The sequence below is a fragment of the Syngnathus floridae genome, chromosome 2, assembly GCF_059516105.1.
Source record: "Syngnathus floridae isolate MCC-2025c chromosome 2, RoL_Sflo_1.0, whole genome shotgun sequence".
NCBI classification, from domain to species: Eukaryota; Metazoa; Chordata; class Actinopteri; order Syngnathiformes; family Syngnathidae; genus Syngnathus; species Syngnathus floridae.
The window spans coordinates 19954523-19973699 of record NC_142414.1 but is presented as its reverse complement, the minus strand read 5'-3'; the positions used below and the strand labels follow the sequence as shown (position 1 = coordinate 19973699).

At 40.7% G+C, this 19177-nt stretch overlaps 1 protein-coding gene and 1 non-coding gene across 17 annotated transcripts in view; both read left to right on the top strand.

Annotated features, from left to right (window-relative positions):
• The window catches only part of cacna1db (calcium voltage-gated channel subunit alpha1 Db), a 37205-nt gene that overhangs the window by 16341 nt on the left and 1687 nt on the right, over window positions 1-19177 (top strand). For 3 of the 16 annotated variants that reach the window (XM_088400289.1, XM_088400258.1, XM_088400249.1), the window contains 39 exons: window positions 299-459; window positions 627-852; window positions 959-1166; window positions 1306-1426; window positions 1541-1655; window positions 1725-1782; window positions 1854-1914; window positions 2004-2148; window positions 2997-3126; window positions 4911-4970; window positions 5061-5120; window positions 6587-6693; window positions 6908-6995; window positions 7263-7370; window positions 7499-7551; window positions 7653-7811; window positions 8239-8440; window positions 8540-8698; window positions 8818-8928; window positions 9665-9742; window positions 10188-10271; window positions 10924-10965; window positions 11491-11619; window positions 11727-11792; window positions 12487-12578; window positions 12686-12845; window positions 12933-13060; window positions 13310-13406; window positions 13541-13643; window positions 13779-13880; window positions 15206-15342; window positions 15475-15591; window positions 15734-16167; window positions 16611-16637; window positions 17268-17399; window positions 17512-17669; window positions 17939-18051; window positions 18135-18269; window positions 18829-19014. In XM_088400289.1, coding sequence (XP_088256415.1) covers window positions 299-459; window positions 627-852; window positions 959-1166; window positions 1306-1426; window positions 1541-1655; window positions 1725-1782; window positions 1854-1914; window positions 2004-2148; window positions 2997-3126; window positions 4911-4970; window positions 5061-5120; window positions 6587-6693; window positions 6908-6995; window positions 7263-7370; window positions 7499-7551; window positions 7653-7811; window positions 8239-8440; window positions 8540-8698; window positions 8818-8928; window positions 9665-9742; window positions 10188-10271; window positions 10924-10965; window positions 11491-11619; window positions 11727-11792; window positions 12487-12578; window positions 12686-12845; window positions 12933-13060; window positions 13310-13406; window positions 13541-13643; window positions 13779-13880; window positions 15206-15342; window positions 15475-15591; window positions 15734-16167; window positions 16611-16637; window positions 17268-17399; window positions 17512-17669; window positions 17939-18051; window positions 18135-18269; window positions 18829-19014 — 4852 coding nt within the window. The remainder of the gene's footprint in view (window positions 1-298; window positions 460-626; window positions 853-958; window positions 1167-1305; window positions 1427-1540; window positions 1656-1724; window positions 1783-1853; window positions 1915-2003; window positions 2149-2996; window positions 3127-4910; window positions 4971-5060; window positions 5121-6586; window positions 6694-6907; window positions 6996-7262; window positions 7371-7498; window positions 7552-7652; window positions 7812-8238; window positions 8441-8539; window positions 8699-8817; window positions 8929-9664; window positions 9743-10187; window positions 10272-10923; window positions 10966-11490; window positions 11620-11726; window positions 11793-12486; window positions 12579-12685; window positions 12846-12932; window positions 13061-13309; window positions 13407-13540; window positions 13644-13778; window positions 13881-15205; window positions 15343-15474; window positions 15592-15733; window positions 16168-16610; window positions 16638-17267; window positions 17400-17511; window positions 17670-17938; window positions 18052-18134; window positions 18270-18828; window positions 19015-19177) is intronic. The other 13 variants (XM_088400361.1, XM_088400368.1, XM_088400352.1 and 10 more) reach the window with 11 other exon arrangements.
• On the top strand, window positions 11982-12054 carry trnam-cau (transfer RNA methionine (anticodon CAU)). Its single transcript has one exon. It is a non-coding gene; the product is annotated as a tRNA-Met (tRNA).

The window sequence follows — 19177 nt, the reverse complement described above, 5'->3', positions numbered from 1 at the left end:
ATTCAATTATCAGTGAATGCATCATCTGTCGTATATCCTTGATCATGACTGACCATGTCCGTTTTGCATTCATTATGTTTCGTTCCATCCTGTCCTGGTCACTGATGGTGTAGTGGTACACTCGCCTGACTTCCTTGCAGGCAGCGTGTGTCCACCTCCGCTCAGTACAAGCAATATGATTGCCTGGCGAGGGTTGAGTCTGCCCTTTAACCATTGTCGCGACCTTGTACAAGAAAAGCAGTGTAAAAATGGAGGACTACGTATGTGTGACATTTTGTTTTTTTGTTTGTTTTGGAAGTCGTCAGGGGCGACGGTGGAATCGTTTCTGTCGCAGGAAGTGTCGCGCCGCAGTAAAATCTGTGACTTTTTACTGGCTGGTCATCATCTTGGTTTTTCTCAATACTCTCACCATCGCCTCCGAGCACTACAACCAACCGGACTGGCTCACTGAAGTTCAGGGTAAGCTGAGTTTCTTCCTTTGTAGCTTTCAATCTGTTTGTTGTACAGTTTAATGTTTTTTTTTAATTTTTTTATTGTCATACCGAGTGAACTGAATGGTCCCTTTTGATGGCAACATATCTATTTTTGTTTCCAAATTAGCTTCATTTCTCTCCTTGCTTTTTCAGATGTCGCCAACAAAGTTCTCCTGGCCATGTTTACTTTAGAAATGCTGGTGAAGATGTACAGCTTGGGGCTGCAGGCCTACTTTGTCTCCCTATTCAATCGCTTTGATTGTTTCGTGGTGTGCGGAGGCATCATCGAGACCATCCTGGTGGAGCTGGCCATCATGTCTCCGCTTGGCATCTCTGTTTTCCGTTGCGTCCGCCTCCTGAGAATTTTTAAGGTCACGCGGTGAGCAGCAGTGCGTCCTGGTGTTCTGCAAGAATAATTTGTCTTAATCCTAAACAAAACAAGATACAAGATGGATGGATTCTCACAAACCTCTAATTTATTTCAGCCACTGGGCATCACTGAGTAATCTGGTGGCCTCGTTGCTCAACTCCATGAAGTCAATCGCCTCGCTGTTGCTGCTTCTCTTCCTCTTCATCATCATCTTCTCCCTGCTGGGCATGCAGCTTTTCGGGGGCAAGTTTAACTTTGACGAGACGGTGACCAAACGGAGCACTTTTGACAACTTTCCTCAGGCCCTACTCACCGTGTTCCAGGTGAGTGGATCCGACTTTGGAGCTGAGAAATGAGAAGGGCCGTCCTATGTTGTTCCCATCAAGTTGAAGGCATTCCGTTTTGCAGTATAACTAAGGAATTGAAAATTTGTTCCAATTTTGTTCCTCGTGTGTTACTCAGATTCTGACAGGAGAAGACTGGAATACAGTGATGTACGACGGGATCATGGCGTATGGTGGTCCAGCCTCCTCTGGAATGGTGGTCTGCATTTATTTCATCATCCTCTTCATCTGTGGAAACTGTATCCTGCAGATCACAAACTTTGGCACATTCAGCTGAAGAAATGCTCATTGTGGGTTGTTTTCACATTTTCTTCTTCTCCACCATTGATTTTTCTCTTAATCCCAATGACAAGACATCCTGCTTAATGTGTTCTTGGCCATTGCTGTCGACAACCTGGCTGACGCTGAGAGCCTCAACACAGCCCAGAAGGAAGAAGAAGAGGCCAAGAAGAGGCGGAACAGCGCCAAGTATGAGCTTTGTCTCAAATGATCACAAATGCTTCTGGCTAACAGCACATTTTCATCACTCCAAAATAGAGAGGTGGGCACAGAACACAGAGTGGAATTAGAACAAGACACCGATGGCAAGACCAAGGTAGACAAGCATGTTCATGACTTTACATCGGTGTCCGTCTCTTTTTTTTAACTCTCTGACAATGTGTATAGGTGCCAGTTGAGTTTCTACTCGAGCAGGACAAAGAACTTTATTCTGACAATGACTCGCCAGGTAAGATTAGAATTAGGATTAAAAAAAAAAAAAAGAGAGATTCCTAATAAATAGCTGTGTTGTTTTCATGACTATTGTTCTGTTTTTAGTGTGTTGTGTGGATGACGACAATGACAACCTCCCAGAAGTCCCAGTTGGGCCCCGGCCCAAGAGATTGTCTGTGCTCACCATCAAGGAAAAAACACCTCCCATCCCAGAGGGCAGCGCCTTTTTCATCTTCAGCAGCACCAACCCGTGAGTACAAAGTCGAATTTTGACCACTTTAATGTTCATATCTGTGAAGCGATTTTGTGTCGTTGAAGCAGTGACTGTAAGCAATGGAGGCTTTGTAGATTTTGGTAGGGATTGAGGAGTGAGGTTCCCCTGGGTTGGTAAAGTTAGCACATCACCTGAGCTTTGGACCTTGGGAGCATTTGTTGTCATTAGTTGGACACAACAGTCAGTGCAGCAGATGAAAACAAACAAACTGTTATACTTGACTCAATTATTTGAATGGGAAAAACCTTTTGATTTTCAGACAGAAGGCATTTGTCTGTTGAAAAAATTAGGAGAAACAACAATCAACACAAATATTGGCCCATTCTTCTTTGTACTGTAGCTCATAACCATTTCAGTTTTGCAATGAGACAATTAACAACACCAACTGATCCGCAGGCTAGACTCCAGCGCTGCGTCGTCCAATAAGTCACCACCTCATTTGGTTTTGTGTTGTGTGTCGGTTCACGTAATTGGATGAGCTAGCGGGTCCACATGAAAGAGATACTGTTGCCCAAATAACACAAAACATGACGCTTGAGGAAAAATGCATTTTTTAGGTTGTTCGCATATCTTGCTGGCTAACCGCATGCTGCAGTGGTAGAAAGGGGGTCGAGTTGATATTACTAAGTAACTAAATAGATGGAATGATGTTGCTCAGAACATTGTGGGTATATAGTGGATCCAACATAATATTTTTTGTGTAGTGATAATTTAATTGCTAGATGGAGGTCATATCACATTATACGATGATTGTTTTTTTGAGTAATTCCGATGACCACTCTTTAACTTCTTCCTTATGATTCGTTGTCTCTGAAATGTTGCAGGTTTCGTGTGTTCTGCCATAGGCTGATAAATCATCAGATCTTCACCAACCTCATTCTGGTCTTCATCATGCTCAGCTCCGTGTCTTTGGCTGCTGAGGACCCTATACGCAGCTTCTCTGCACGCAATATTGTACGTAAACAACATCAGCCAATTGTCTGGAAAAGTTTCTAAAGTCATACGTAAGGAGGCTCTTAGCTGTCTCAAAGCGATAGCATCTGGCAAGTCGTAGAATTCACGACTCATTGGGCCAGATTTACTAAGATTACAAATCGCGAACAGTGTTGGAGGCAGTGTTGTACGCAGTTTACTAAGTGAGTGTGGAATGGATGCATCTGTCCATCCTGAGTAACAATGCAATACAAAAGTGGGACAGCACACCAGAAAAAAGATGCTCTGAAAGAAAACATAGTCATAGGTAATTTGGCACGACTTCTTGTGACTGGCTCCAATTCAGACCCAAGGTCATTCAGAAACGACATAACTGCATCACTGAATGGACAATATGCCAAGTCAATTTTTATTTCAAAAATTGCGTCAAAAATGTTTATGCAAAGAGACAAGATCAATTGTTCCTATTGTGTCTTATTGTACCTACGCCTCCTCCTTGCAACAATTGTCTTAATTAAGTAGAACGGTGCCGGTTTACACTTTTAAGACATGGTATTTAAAGACACAAAATTACCCACCACAATTCCTCTCAGGTTTGATAAATCACAATGCACAAGCTAAATTAATCTATTTACACTTTTTCTCAGTATTTTCTGTATTTGTGTACTGTAGAAACATGCAAAATGAAATGTGTGGCTATTTTGCCTATTTGGTTTCTTCGATTCACATGCTTCCACATCTGTGTAATCAAGTGTGTGCCCATCTTGGCTACATAAACCTTTAGTAAATCAGGTCCATTGTGTCAATCTACCTGTCAAAATTAGTAAAAATGTAAACTGGCGGAAAATAGATAAATAAATAAATAAATAAATAAATAAATAAATAAATAAATAAATAAATAAAAAAAAATATATATATATGTATGTATACACACACACACACACACACACACATATATATATATATATATATATATATATATATATATATAGAGAGAGAGAGAGAGAGAGAGAGAGAGAGAGAGAGAGAGAGAGAGAGAGAGAGAAATACTCGTATATATGTATAATATAATATAAGACTATATTATTTAATGATTTGAGCTTACAGCTAATTTAAATTTGTTTGGAAATGACCTCCTGCAATATATTTTAAAATGATCCCTTTTTTTAATTTACGTATTAAAAAAAATGAACTTTTACATGATATTTTATCTTACTATTAGGATGCACCGGTATAACTGATAAATGCAGTATTAGGTTAGAAAAACAGTATGACTGCCAGTAAATTAATGTTAAAATTTGTAGTATTTTACATGTGTTTGTGTTTGTCATTTCTAAATGTTGTACAGAGGACCCCCGCATATTTGCGGTATTTTCTCCTGATCCCCCATCTTAAGCGCAGTTAAAAAAAAATAGAATCTAATGCCAATTATAATGAGAGTTAATGATTTGAAGAATTTTGCTATTGGCAGTTGGTCCCTATCTTCCACAAATCGCGCAGGTCCACTGTACCATCTGTCTGTCTATTTCGATATAATTTTTCATAGGTCAAATGTTATCCTACTCACAGTCATATAGTAAATTAGGAACTTGGAAATCTGACAAATTGAACTTTCTGGATCAACACCAGCTTGTGCTGAAGCTGTTTCGGCTCAACCCAAAGCCATTGCAACCCAAACTCATTAAAAATTGGTGCAGAGCACACATGAGCTTGTGTGCGCTCGTGTGACAAAAGTCAAACACAATCACTGTGCTGTTGTCCCCAGAACGTTTTGATGACTGCAATTTGTGCATTGCCTTTTGCAGATACTTGGTTATTTTGACTATGCTTTCACGGCAATCTTTACTGTTGAGATCCTGTTTAAGGTAAATGGTGTGTGTGTGTTGTGTGGTGCTGTGCTGGCTAGAGCTTCAGTAACCTCCTGCGTGCTTGTGTCACTCTGATTGCTTCCTCAGATCCTAGGCTATGCAGACTATGTCTTCACTAGTATGTTTACATTTGAGATCCTTATTAAGGTAAACAAGAGAGCGTTGAGATGCCTCTGCAAAATAAGATTAAATGAGTAAATACAACAATTCCAAGCATGCTGCATATGCTGCCCACCTTCCCCTTAGTAACGGCCGTATGTCGTGTTGTCATGGTGACAGTTCGTCAGTATTATTCTGTCTCTATTTTGTATTTTAATGTATTTTAATAATATTTCCATTTCTGTCAAGGACTGTTCCATTCAAGCCCGAGTCTAATTCATTGAACACATAGCATTTTTCTTCATAAAACTGAGAAAAAGAAGAAACCCCCCGCTTGTTTAAAAACCTAATAAAGGGAACATTTTTAAGAATTCAATTTTAACGCGTGAAGCATATTCCAATTTTATAATTAATTTGCAGCAAAATCATTTTTACTTTTTGTGTGTGTTTTTTGTAATTAGTCTCAAGGTCCTGCTTTTTAACCTAAAATCAAATTGCTCAACTGAACATGTACAACATTTTCAAGGTTGAATCCTTTGAATCACTCCTTTGCATGTTTCAACTAGATAAAGCAAAGGTTTTTGCTTTCTTTAGAGTTAGACCAGGAGAAGATCACAGGCCATTTCTATAGAATATAGGATTAAACTGCACCAGAAAAGAATGGATTGCCTTTAGAATGCTGTGTTGGATGTCTTATGTGTTTGTAATATACAGTGGAACCACAATGGTTGAATTTTAAACACACGCATGAAGCGGTTCAGATAACGGATGGATGGATGGATGGATGGATGGATGGATGGATGGATGGATGGATGGATGGATGGATGGATGGATGGATGGATGGATGGATGGATGGATGGGTCAACATCTGGTATGTTTTGATTTTAAATAAAAAATTCCCACAAAATCTGTTGCTATCAAACCTATAATAATTGTACAGGCGGTGTTTTGAATACATATTCAATACTTTTTTTGGCCATTAAAGCTTACATCTAAATTACAGTAAGAAAGTTAATTCAGTCTTACCTTTGAGGACAAATTTTAAAGGCATAATGTCGCATGTCACAAATACCTTCCAAAATGAATTAGTAAAATGATCTCCCTGAAACATAATTCGAATAATTCACATTGGTTGGTAATCTATGCACCCCACCGCATTCCAAATTGTGTGACTTGAAAGCCATTCGACTTTGGTGGTTCCACTGTACTAGATTACATGTTGACTAACCCACATTTTTATAGTTTATTCAGAATTTGCCTTGTGAGAGTAAAGTCTGTCACTGCATCAGTTACTTTCATGTTTATATGATTTGGATTTTCGACCGTGTCACTTTAATGTGTTGTCCATGACTGCTTACAAAACACAATGCATGGACTTTTCAGACAAGATTTATATACGTTATTATTTTGCTTCAACACTTTCCATAATTTGTTATTTTTTTAATATGAAGCAGTGCCACAGAATATTTTTTTGTGATAGTGTTGCTGGTCTTGACTGCCATCTGTCTGTTCAGATGACGGCATTTGGAGCGTTCCTTCATAAAGGAGCATTTTGTCGGAACTACTTCAACTTATTGGACCTGTTGGTTGTTGGAGTGTCTCTGGTCTCCTTTGGTATTCAGTATGTATCATTTCGCAATCAATGTTTATTCATGTACCCATATTTGTGCAGCCATCTATTATTTATTTTACTCTGCCACGCTGGGTTGATTGGATGTATGTCAATAACATTGACCCCTTGTCAATTGAAGAATTTTTATTTTTTTGGATAGTTTCACTGATGGTGTAGATTTTTTAAAAGGGCCTGTCTAATGATGGTTTATCTTCCTCCATAGGTCTTCTGCAATCTCAGTGGTGAAGATTCTTCGTGTTTTGAGAGTCCTCCGGCCACTTAGGGCCATCAACAGAGCCAAAGGACTCAAGGTTAGCATGACAATCTTGACTGAGTTCTGGATTGTTTAGATTTGTGCATGTCCAATATATGTACACTTCTTAATCACTCAGATGTTGAGGTACTCACTTAGTTCCCCTTGAATTTGAACTCTTCCTTCAACAAGGAAAATATTTGGACAATTCTAGATTTGCATTGATAGATGCAGTTTTACTTTTTTGTATGTGTAAATGGTAGGTGTCCCAATACTTCTGCCCATACAATACGTTCACCCACCTTTTAACGTCTTTTTCCCCCAGCATGTGGTCCAGTGCGTGTTTGTTGCCATCAGGACCATCGGCAACATCATGATCGTCACCACGCTGCTCCAGTTTATGTTTGCTTGCATCGGAGTGCAGCTCTTTAAGGTAAAGTAAAGTGACAAACAAGGAATTCATCATATGATGTGGAGAGGAGGCAACAGATTGTGGTGAAGTCCAAACATTGGTTTATAAGTTAGCCTAATAAGCCAGCTGTCTATCCTCTTCATACACAGGGTAAATTTTATCGCTGCTCAGACGATGCAAAGTCCAGTCCAGATGAGTGCAAGTGAGTTTATGATTTATTTACTCGTTCGTTGTGGTCTCACAAGGATCTCCATGTTTGCGCAACCTTATGGATAATTAAAAAGTGTCTTTGTCAAACCACAGGGGAACGTATATTCTCTACCACAATGGAGACACCACAATGGCCAAGCCACTGCCCATGGTCAAGGAGAGGATCTGGTACAACAGTGACTTCAACTTTGATAATGTCCTCATGGCCATGATGGCTCTCTTCACTGTCTCTACTTTCGAAGGATGGCCCACGTAAGGACATCAGTTTTTTGTTGGCCTACCGTTTAGTGGAACTTTAGGGGAATTTGAACATAATCAACGCCCAGCCCCATTTTATCATAGGGAATATACAAGCAGTGTTAGAAGAGCAAACCTTGATTTTTTATTTTGGGGTCAGTTACTTTCAATTACTGATTTCCTCTATTTGTGCCAGGAGCAGGTTCCAATCTTATGTAAACAAAATATGCTATATGTATGCACGAATAGGAAATTGCATTATCAAACTAAGTTGAATCCAGAACTGTGCTTAGCAGCAATTTAAAGCTAGTAGGTTCAATCTCACAAAAAAAAAACAGCAATAAAATGTATTTTACTTTTAGCTATTAAGATTATTGAGTGAAGTCTTGGCGGAGATCTGCGCTGTTTCATGCTGTTCTGTTCTTTTTTTCTTCCCCCACAGTCTCTTATACAAGGCCATCGACTCTAATCGCGAAAACATGGGTCCCATCTACAACTATCGCATTGAGATATCTATCTTCTTCATCATCTACATCATCATCATTGCCTTCTTCATGATGAACATCTTTGTTGGTTTCGTTATTGTCACCTTCCAGGAGCAGGGTGAGAAGGAATACAAGAATTGTGAGCTGGATAAGAACCAGGTACTGAGTCTAGCCTCCATATTTGTTTCTTTTTCTTTTTTTTTTAATGCACTCTATGGTCTAAAGTGTTTTTCTTTCTCAACTTCTTAACTGCACCAGCGCCAGTGTGTGGAGTATGCTCTCAAAGCCCGTCCCCTGCGTCGTTACATACCCAAAAACCCATACCAGTACAAATTCTGGTATGTGGTCAACTCCACTGGCTTTGAGTATGTCATGTTTGTCCTAATCATCCTCAACACTCTGTGTCTGGCGATACAGGTAAGAGGCCTTTTTAATTTCTATCAGTACATACACTCAATCTTGATTCTTGCTTCACCCGCATTGGAACGGTCATTGACGAGGAGTTTTGATCCAATGTATGCGCTGCCTCTTTCCAGCACCATGGCCAGTCTCACCTCTTCAACTATGCTATGGACATCCTAAACATGGTCTTTACTGGCGTTTTCACAGTTGAGATGATCTTCAAGCTCATTGCCTTTAAGCCCAGGGTGAGTTTGTGTGCTGAGGGATATTAGAAAATCAAAAGCTGTTATGAAAAATTGTGGCTGGACATTTGGACTACATACTAAATTTGGACTGCATACTAAATTGTTTCTTGATTTAGGTTTTAAATAAGGAAAACAACCACAGAAATAAATGCAGCAAAAAAAGTGGTACTGTTTCTACATATTTAGCATGATCATAACTTGACTTATAACTAAGTGCTCCAAGTGATAACAACTGATAGCAAAGTTACTATTTAGCATGATCATAACTTGACTTATAACAAAGTGCTCCAAGCGCTAACAACTAATAGCAAAGTTTTGTCCTATTTTATTTTGCTGCTGCCAAGAACTTAAATCTATTGTACCCCCATTGCTAAAAGATGGAGCAACTGTGGAGTAAGACCTTAATAACGTCAATGTCGAATCAATACCACATCAACGACAAAATCAAAGCACAAAAATCTCAACAATTTCGAACTGAGAGTTAGATGACCATATCTGTAAGTTTAGTGTGCACAGCTATTTCTTTCAATCTTTCTAGTGTAGATGCTCCCCGAAAGCTTTCCCAGGATTGGATAGCTGTGGCCGACAGAACCTTTGATCCGATAATGGTCCTCCTTTCAATTTAACGCAGCCCTCACGTGCCCTTCCTGTCCTTCTTAATTCCTCACCTCGACCCTGCCCTCCTCTCCTTGTTTCCTCCTCCTTCCTGCTGATTGTGCATGGTTGCCCTATTCAGGGCTATGTTGGGGACGCCTGGAACGTCTTTGACGCCCTGGTGGTGATTGGCAGTGTAGTCGACATCATACTCAGCCAGGTAGAGAGACGCCAGTATGTTCAGCTTTGTCTTATGCTGCTTCCACCACTTGCCACTTCCTTTTAGCACTTCCTCACTTCTCCTTCCACTCTCTTTTCATTTGTTTTTTTCCTGCCGTGTGGTATATAAAGATGTTTAAAAAGTCTAGATGATTATACTGTAAATTGATATACAGGTCAAGCAATAATAAATAAATTGAGTGATTTCAAATCCGACTTCCACGAATGAAAGCTTATTCTCTGGGTCTTAACAACATTTTTGTTTTGCATGACTTATGTTCTGTTGTTCACAATGCTTTTTCTTTTACTTTTGCTTCCTTTTTTCTTTTTCCTCTCTCTCTCTCTCTCTCTCTCTCTCTCTCTCTCTCTCTCTCTCTCTCTCCCCCCCTCTCTCCTATTTTTCTTTTTGTGTATGTGTGTTTGTCTTTGTGGCTCGTCGCTTGCAGAATTATTTTGCTGATGCTTGGAACACATTTGATGCCTTAATTGTTGTGGGTAGCGTGGTTGACATTGCCATCACTGAGATCAATGTAAGTAATCACACATGCATGCATATCTGTTTGCCACTGTTGTTAACTGCAGAGGGCTTGGGGCTTGATTTAGCTTTCAAGTCCAATTTAAGATAAGAATCTTTGTTTTATTCATTTATTTTCTTAATGACATAAACATTTATTATTTTTTCCAGTACCTACAAATCACTTTAACCATGCAGCATTTATTTACAGTATTCATCCATTATATTCATGTATGGACAGTAATTCTTTCACACTAGAATGTCTTTAAGTGATAACCAAATATATCTCCCTACATAAAAACAAAAAACAAAGTACAGTACTGGATTTTGTGCATAAAGTCTATATATTTTTTTTAGCATTACACATAATGTACATGTGACATTGGGGGGGCTATCTAATGCATTTGCCAAGCAGTTTCGATGATGTCACAAAACTGCATTTTGTATGTTATGTACACTACATTCATCCATGATGTACATTATTCATGAGCCATCGTCTCATTTCTGCAATTGCAGTGTTGCAGTGAATATCAGGAAGCTTTTGCATGTATTGCTGACAATGATTGTTATTTATTGTATACATTATAATGCCCTTATAAGGCGTCTCAATTTGTTTTGGGTGTTGTGGGTTATAAAACTCCAATTAACTTCAGGTTTTTGGTTTTAAGTCGGCAGCGCTCCCTGTCGTCAAGGTGATAGTGGAACAAGGGGTAAGAAGAAGCCCTGCCTCCTTCATTTAAACTCCCCAAACATTTGGTCACTGGAGAAAAAGAAAGGCTGAAATCCTTGTGTACTCTGTCATTTCATATTTTGAGAGGATAATTGACTTGTTCTAATTGTCTTGGTGCATGGCATGAGACATCATTGTTATTCATTTCAACAAGCTGAAGTGTTTGTACACACAGCAAATAGTTGACGTCCATGCGTGATGAAGGCATCATACTTGAGGTTGCTTGGATTTATGGTTTGTTTGCTTGTCTTATGGACTGTGGACTCTAAAATGTTATGCAATTTTATCAATCCATGCATTGATTTTGTGAGACATTCACAGCATGCTGTTGTTCTGCATGCGTCCCAATTGTTGTCCTGGCCACGATCAAGAAGTTAGAAATTGGCCACATATCATTGATATGTGCCTTTTTTCAAAAGAATCAAGTTTGAATTGCACGTTTACCTAACTCTTAACTTTCCTGAGCCGGAATACTAATCGATCAAGGGATATCGTCGTTGTGCAGAACACAGAGGACAGTGCTCGCATCTCCATCACCTTCTTCCGCCTCTTTCGAGTGATGCGATTGGTGAAATTGTTGAGCAGGGGGGATGGTATCAGAACTCTGCTGTGGACCTTCATCAAATCCTTTCAGGCGAGTCTAAAAAACATAAACCAAAAAGTACTTTTAATGTTATTATCAGATGACATTTCTTGTGTGGTGGACTGTCTAAATTCTCTGTCTCTGTTCTCTTCTCCCAGGCTCTACCCTATGTTGCACTTCTGATAGCCATGCTGTTCTTCATCTATGCAGTAATTGGAATGCAGGTAAAGCCTTAGATACACAGAATTTGCATGAAACAAGCAATGGCATCCTACTAGCACGTCAGTCTCATAATCTGAAGGTCGTGAGCTGGATCCTCCCACGGGGCGGTCTTTTGCATACTCCCCACTAAAAATCAGCATTTTGTGAGGTAGCTGGTAGCTAGACTGGAGGAAAGCCATGACAACCTTGAAGCCTTGTTAGCGCAGATGGCAGCGCGTCAGTCTCATAATCTGAAGGTCGTGAGTTCGATTCTCACACAGGGCAGTCTTTTGCATAGTTCACGTGAATATCATGTTAAGCAGGTAGCTAGGCTGGAGTCAAGCGATGGCACCAAAAGGTATGTGAAACCACGTTAGTGCAGGAGGTCATGTGTTAGTCTCATAATCTGAAGGTTGCGAGTTTGGCACCCATAATGTATGTGAAGCCTTCTTACTTCAGGAGGTAGAGTCAGTCTCATAATCTGGATGTCTAGACTGATCTTTACATGAGCAGACGTGATTGGCTGGTGCCATGGCAAGGATAGGCTTCAGTTTACCCTTTACCCTTATACGAACAAGCGCAATAAGATATAGCACCCTTACCGTCACCACAATGGCTGATGCTACATGCTGTGTGGCACTGGCCTAGAAATTTCCCACCAATTAGATGGATGGATGGATGTTACAATTGGATTCAACAGCATGTTACTGCCATCAGGTTTTTGGAAAAATAGCCATGGTGGATGGAACACAAATCAACCGCAACAATAACTTCCAGACATTCCCTCAGGCTGTCCTCATGCTCTTCAGGTCTGTTGGGATCACTTTGAATCATTGCTTACTGCAACGATTACATTTTAACTGGTTGAACGCCATAACTTGTTCCTAATGTTTATTTATTTATTGTTTATTGATAGATGTGCCACAGGTGAGGCTTGGCAGGAGATCATGTTGGCCTGTCTTCCCGGGAAGTTGTGCGATACTGAGTCAGACTACAACCCCGGAGAAGAGCGAACCTGTGGCAGCGGCTTTGCCATCATCTATTTTATCACCTTCTACATGCTCTGTGCTTTTCTGGTGAACCTGACACATTCCACAAAACTGCACAGGAGTCATAATGCAGGCACCCTGAAATTAAAGACCACATCCATTTCCTGTTTTCAGATTATTAACCTGTTTGTTGCTGTCATCATGGATAACTTTGACTATCTCACCCGAGATTGGTCCATTCTTGGACCGCATCATCTTGATGAATTTAAACGGATCTGGTCCGAATATGACCCAGAAGCAAAGTGAGTACTTGGGAATTTGCTTTCTGTTGTGTATTTCTTTCAGACCTTGCCTCCATTTGGCACTAAACAAAATTGGATTTGGTGAAATCTAATTCTGCCAGTTCGGTAATATTGATTATTCATCATTCATACGCCGACTATAAACTCCTTGCAACTCAACACTGTGCATGTGATTTTTTCCACAGCAATTGTTCCTTGTTGTCTTTTTGTGCTATTGACATCTAATGTCTTGGTTTGTGTTCCCGGCAGGGGTCGGATAAAACACCTTGATGTGGTGACGTTGCTGAGGAGGATCCAACCTCCTCTTGGCTTTGGCAAACTCTGCCCACACAGGGTGGCCTGCAAGGTGTGTACATGATGTGACATTAAACATGACAAGCTATAAATTAGCCTCCTTCATTGATCCTAATATTTGGCACCTGTAACCTCAAAAGGTGATAGTTAAAATGTTGAATTGTCTGATTTTTGATTCATCTTCAGCGTCTGGTTGCGATGAACATGCCTCTGAACAGTGATGGCACAGTTATGTTTAATGCCACCTTGTTCGCACTGGTGCGAACTGCTCTCAAGATTAAAACAGAAGGTGAGTTCAAACATTTAATTTTGTGTAAATTATCATTATAGTCCCAGTTTTATTTTTATTGGTAGTCTTGTCAAAGTGCTAAGAGCAGCCCCCAAATATGAAAGAGAATTTCCTATCCTCAATCTTGTCTCCAAGGAAACCTGGAACAGGCTAACGAGGAGCTGCGGGCTGTGATCAGGAAGATCTGGAAAAGGACAAGCATGAAGCTGTTGGATCAAGTAGTGCCCCCTGCAGGTGGTGAGTGGTCACTACACACCACACAAAGACCACTTGGTGTCCTCCTGCTCCCAAAACGACATAATCCTAAATCAAGACCGTATTATTCTGGACCAATACAGATGTTTTTGTTTCTTTCTTTCTTTTACATTTTATTCCAAATGAACACTGTAATTGTCACATTTCTCAATGCAGATTTGCTTCCTGTGTGTTTGCATGTCATTTTGTCCCAATTTGCTGATATGCTTTATTGCTGTGTGTTAGACATTCAAATGCTTGTTGACTGTATTTTAGTTGAACTCTGTGTCTTTTTTTTTAAACTTTCTGCATCCATGTCAAGCTTCTCTTCCCACAGCTTGCTTTGCTCAGTCCACACACTTGGCCTTCTTCTTTTCTCTTTAGCCTTCCTGAGCTCCCTGGGCAGTGCTGTTTTAGTTTGGTGGCATACTGAAAGTTTACTTTGCTTAAAAGTTCACAAGGCTCTGCTCGGTTAAACTATACCTGCTGGACCACGCTTTAAATTTTGCACAAAATCCTCAGTTGGTAAAATGCATGCATGGATGTGCATAAAACTGACACCATTATGCATATAAAAAGCAAATTGACAGCTTTGATTTCTGAACAGAGCCTTGTGTTGTTTTCTTCAGCTGTCTTGTATGATGAATGGAAAAACTCTATTGCTTGAAAATGGATCATCGTCAACTTGTGCCCAAAAGGCTTCCATCAATGTTTCCATCTTCAAGCATCCATCGATGATGGGAGTAAAATTCTGTGTTTCTATAGGGAAATCAGTTAATGACCCTTCATCTGAGTGAATCAGATGGTGCTTGATGCTGCTTCATTTGTGGCTGTCCTCCTGTCGTCTTGTGTCTCAAGTAGAGAGCTTCTAGCGCTTGCTGCTTTTCTATGCTGCCACCTGCATCTGAAAATATTATGAACGAAGGTTGCTCACCACAAGCTGTGATAGGGACTGTGGGTAGCTCAGTGAGTCGGGCCAACTGCATATTAGATTTAGAACGAGTTGTTGTCAACAAATGAATTTTTGCTAGGAGTCATTTAGAGTAGGTGTTATTTTTGAGCTAAATGAAGAAGTAGATTTTTCACCCAAGCAAAGCTGCTCATCTTTTTTTGTGTGCTTTTGTTACTAGATATTTTTATGAGTACATTAGATCATTTGGGCATGTTTACCTGATTATGAGAGAGTATTTTCAAAGGCCTTATGGACTTCTTTGTTCTCCATTTGAATGGCTACACGCATGCGGCGCACATACACACACACACACGCGCACGCTCCTTTGGTGTTGATTAGGGAGACCTCGGTGTGTGTGTCTGGTCTGCTCACTCAGATGACGAGGTAACAGTGGGGAAGTTCTATGCCACCTTCCTGATACAGGATTACTTCAGGAAGTTCAAGAGGCGCAAAGAAAAAGGCCTTGTGGGTAGGCGCTCGTTCGACAGGATTAACTGCACCATGGCTCTGCAGGTGAGTGCTGTCAAACTCAAAGACAACAATAAAATTCAGAGAAAACTCAAAAACAAAGGTTAACCCTCTCTACTGGAAGTACGTCCTGATGTGTTTTATTCATTTTCATAATTCTATATGACAACTTTTCAGGCTGGCCTACGCACACTGCATGACATTGGACCAGAGATCCGTCGAGCCATATCATGTGACTTGCAGGACGAGGGGCTCGTAGATTTGACAGAGGAGGAAGACGAGGGAATCTACAGGGTACCCCACATTTTATATACTGAATATTTGAGTAGAAAGTTTTATTTTTGAATGATGAATAAATACTAATACGGTAACAGTCACAAATTCTTCCATACTCTAACATACTTGTTAACTTTTCGTTGCTGGCGTCTCTTTGCAGCGCAATGGCAACCTTTTCGGTAACCATGTCAACCACGTCGGTACGACTCCCCAAGGCTCCGCCCACCCAACTACTGTCACTCAACGTCCTCTACAAATTCTTCCCTTTTCATGTAACGCCTCAATAGAACCCACACAAACGAGCATGAGGGACAATGATAGGAGCGAAGAGACAGAAATGAACTCATCATCTGTCCAGTATAATCATCATCATCAAGCCTCTCATCAGTCTGACTATTCCTGCTTTAATTCCAATCATGAACAAGCACCTGTACCATCCAACGCTAACCTCAACAATGCCAACGTGCCCATGCTTCTGTCTGTGACCCGTGGGCAGCAGCAGAAACATTTGTTAACAACAGACCGGCCGTCCTCCACCAAAACGGGCTCACCCATGTCCACCCGCAGCAAGCCTTGGAAGTCGCTTTCAATGAGGTTGGTTTATTTTGGCCATGTCCATAAACATGTTGGTTCATATATGTTTGACTCAAGAAAGTGATTGGGATCGTATGTCTGAATTTATTATGATTTCTGATGTAACATATATATATATCACATTCTTATTATTATACATCTCGTTTGGGGTGTTGCTTCTTTAGGAATAACCGCAGTAAAAACTGAAAAATCAAAATGATGCAAGATACAATGAGCTTGCTAAGAAAGAGACATGTTTGTGAATACATTCTTAGCAAAATGTGACGAATTAAAGATCTAATGATAAATTACTATTGTGACATTTAATCTCAGAATGATACAACAGTGTTTTGTCGAATTGTGATGATTCTTTTTTTCAACTTTTTTTTTTTTAACTTCGGCTCTCGTGTTCCATTTAACCCTTTATGCTGGGCCCACCTCATGCACTCCTCAATTTGGAACAGGAGGCATTGCTATGAGGCCTACATTAGGTAAAGTATTATCCATGAAATGAAAGTATTTTAAACCAAACTTTAGACCTGCTGAAAGCGGGTCTATGTTGTGGCGCATGTGGTGTAAATTTTGGTGGATTTGATTGAGGTTCAGGTAGACATATTCTAAGCTCCATCAAAGAGTGATGGGTGTAATTGTATTTCATTTAGGAATATCAGAACAGCGTGCATCAAAGCCTCAGAATCATTATAGTAACCCATTCACCGAACGCATTATTATCATTAACACATTTATGTTTTTAAAATGCTCACCCGTAGCTGGGGGGCTATGGGTGGGGGTGAGCAGGGTGGGAAGTGCCTCACACAGAAAAATGTTCAAAGGGGAAGGTGTTGTCCAAATGCCCACTTCACAAGTTTAAATAGTCTGCAAGTAGAGCTCTCTATGCAGTTCCTTATACATAAATGTACTTAGGTTATTCTCTTTTGTACATAAATACGAGAAGAAAGAGAACACCACCTATGCGCCTAGTTAGACCATGATTTGTGCTGGGCATGAAAAAAGGGCCCTCTAAGTAAACAAACAACATTCCAGTCATGCTTGTGATAGGACAGCTGTAAATGTAAACTTTGGTCATTGTCATGTTTTGACTCTCACAATTCACCTGCCAGGTCAGAGGTTCGTCGAGGTCACCGCCCCGCCCTTCAAAGATCCAAGCCAAAGGATGAGGAGCAAGGCTCGGGAGACTACTACCAGAGTGCAGACGAGTCCCATGAAGATGATATTGTGCTCACTCGGGACAGGTACAGTCAGTCACACTCTCCATCCATCATCCATTCATCACAGGAAACCATCAGCGTTCCTCCAGCCTATCCCAGCTCAATTTACTTCTGTTATTTTTATATTCGTGGGCAGGCTGTCACATAAAGAATCTTGCAACAAAGAGGGCGAGTTGAACGCAGAGGTCTCCAGCATGGAGCATCAGTCAGATTGTTTCTATGACGATGATCAGCAGCCCATCTGCCAAGACAGCCAGCAGTCACCTCGGAGGTGGCTTTTATCATCACCGCAAGGTGACACACACACACCCTAAGCTTGCTGAGCTTTCTTTCCCAGTTGAACCTTCAAAAGGTCACACGCTAGTTGCTTCATTAGATTCACCTGTGTGGCTCCAATTACTCTCCACCTACAGGACTAGAATTTTTCATACGTTTGTACTGAAACGTAGGTGTACCTAATAAAGTGCCAGATGTAGAATGTTTCTCCAATTGAGCCAACAAGAGACAGTCTAAATAATATTCAATTTATATCTATTCAATCTATCTGTTGTGTCTTTGCACAGCCCTCAACAGACCAACCTTCAGTTTTGAGTGTCTTCGCAGAAGAAGTAGTCAGGAGGAAGCTCCGCCCTCTCCTTCATGCACAGCTCTTCCACTGCACCTGCTACAGCAACAGGTACCACAAGCGCATTTTCTTTTCTTAAGGTTAAACTTTCTATCTCCTGCCTTTTTGACTTTTTTTTGTCCTTTTACCATCAGGTCATGGCAGTGGCTGGCCTGGATGCCAGTAAACTCCAGCGCCTCTCTCCCACACGATCAATCCTCTCCTGGGCCACACCCCCTGCCTCCCCTCTAGCCTATGATTCTTCGCCCTGCTACACGCCGCTCATCCAGGTGTGCACAAACATTTGCTTCCGTGTAAAGGTTCTTTGCAAGGAACATTGTAACACAGGTCAGCTAAAATATCTGCAATTAATGTCACGGACCGGAATGGAGCAGGGTGACCAAATGCAGCTTGGACCAGGGTTTATTTAAGAAAACAGGTAGTTGGAAGGGAGGGTAAAGGGAACAAGCCAACAGAACCGGCAAACTAACATACTTAATGGCCAAACAAATATTAACAGGACTGACTGACAGGGCTCGCAAACAAAAACTGAACTAATCTTAGTTCGTGCCTTCCTGTGCAAAATTTGCACATTCTCTCCATGCTTTTTTTGGGTTGTGTCTGCTTACTCTGCATTGCACCCACTCTCCCAAAATATGCACGTTAGGTTTATTGAAGCCTCTAAATTACTCGTTTGTGTCAGTGTGTGTATGTCAAAGATTTTTTTGTCTATCAGATGAAATGTCCAGGGTGTAACCCACATCTCGCCTCAAATCAACTCTGTTCACGCAAATGAGGACTTCAATGGATGAAAATACTAAAATCATACACTTATGTGTGTGTCCTTAGGTGGACTGGAGGAGCTCAGGCAGTGTGGGAAACATCCCAGCCTCAGTAAAGAGGAGTTCGTGGTACACAGACGAACACGGCAATGTTTCCAGCCGTGGCTGCTCTCCCTCACAACTCCAGCTTCCTGCTAAGGGTTGTTCACATTTCCTGCAGAATAGAGGCAGCGCCAACAGTCTAGTGGAGGCTGTAAGTGTCTCTATCCGTCACTCGGCGATATCTAATTGGTTGCCGAGTGCATTCAAGTGATCTTATTGTAAAATGACATAAAATCATAAATTAAAACCATTAGTTTTTTGTCGTGAACATATACTAAAAATATCTTGAAGTAGTTATCACTTGAATGTGTTTA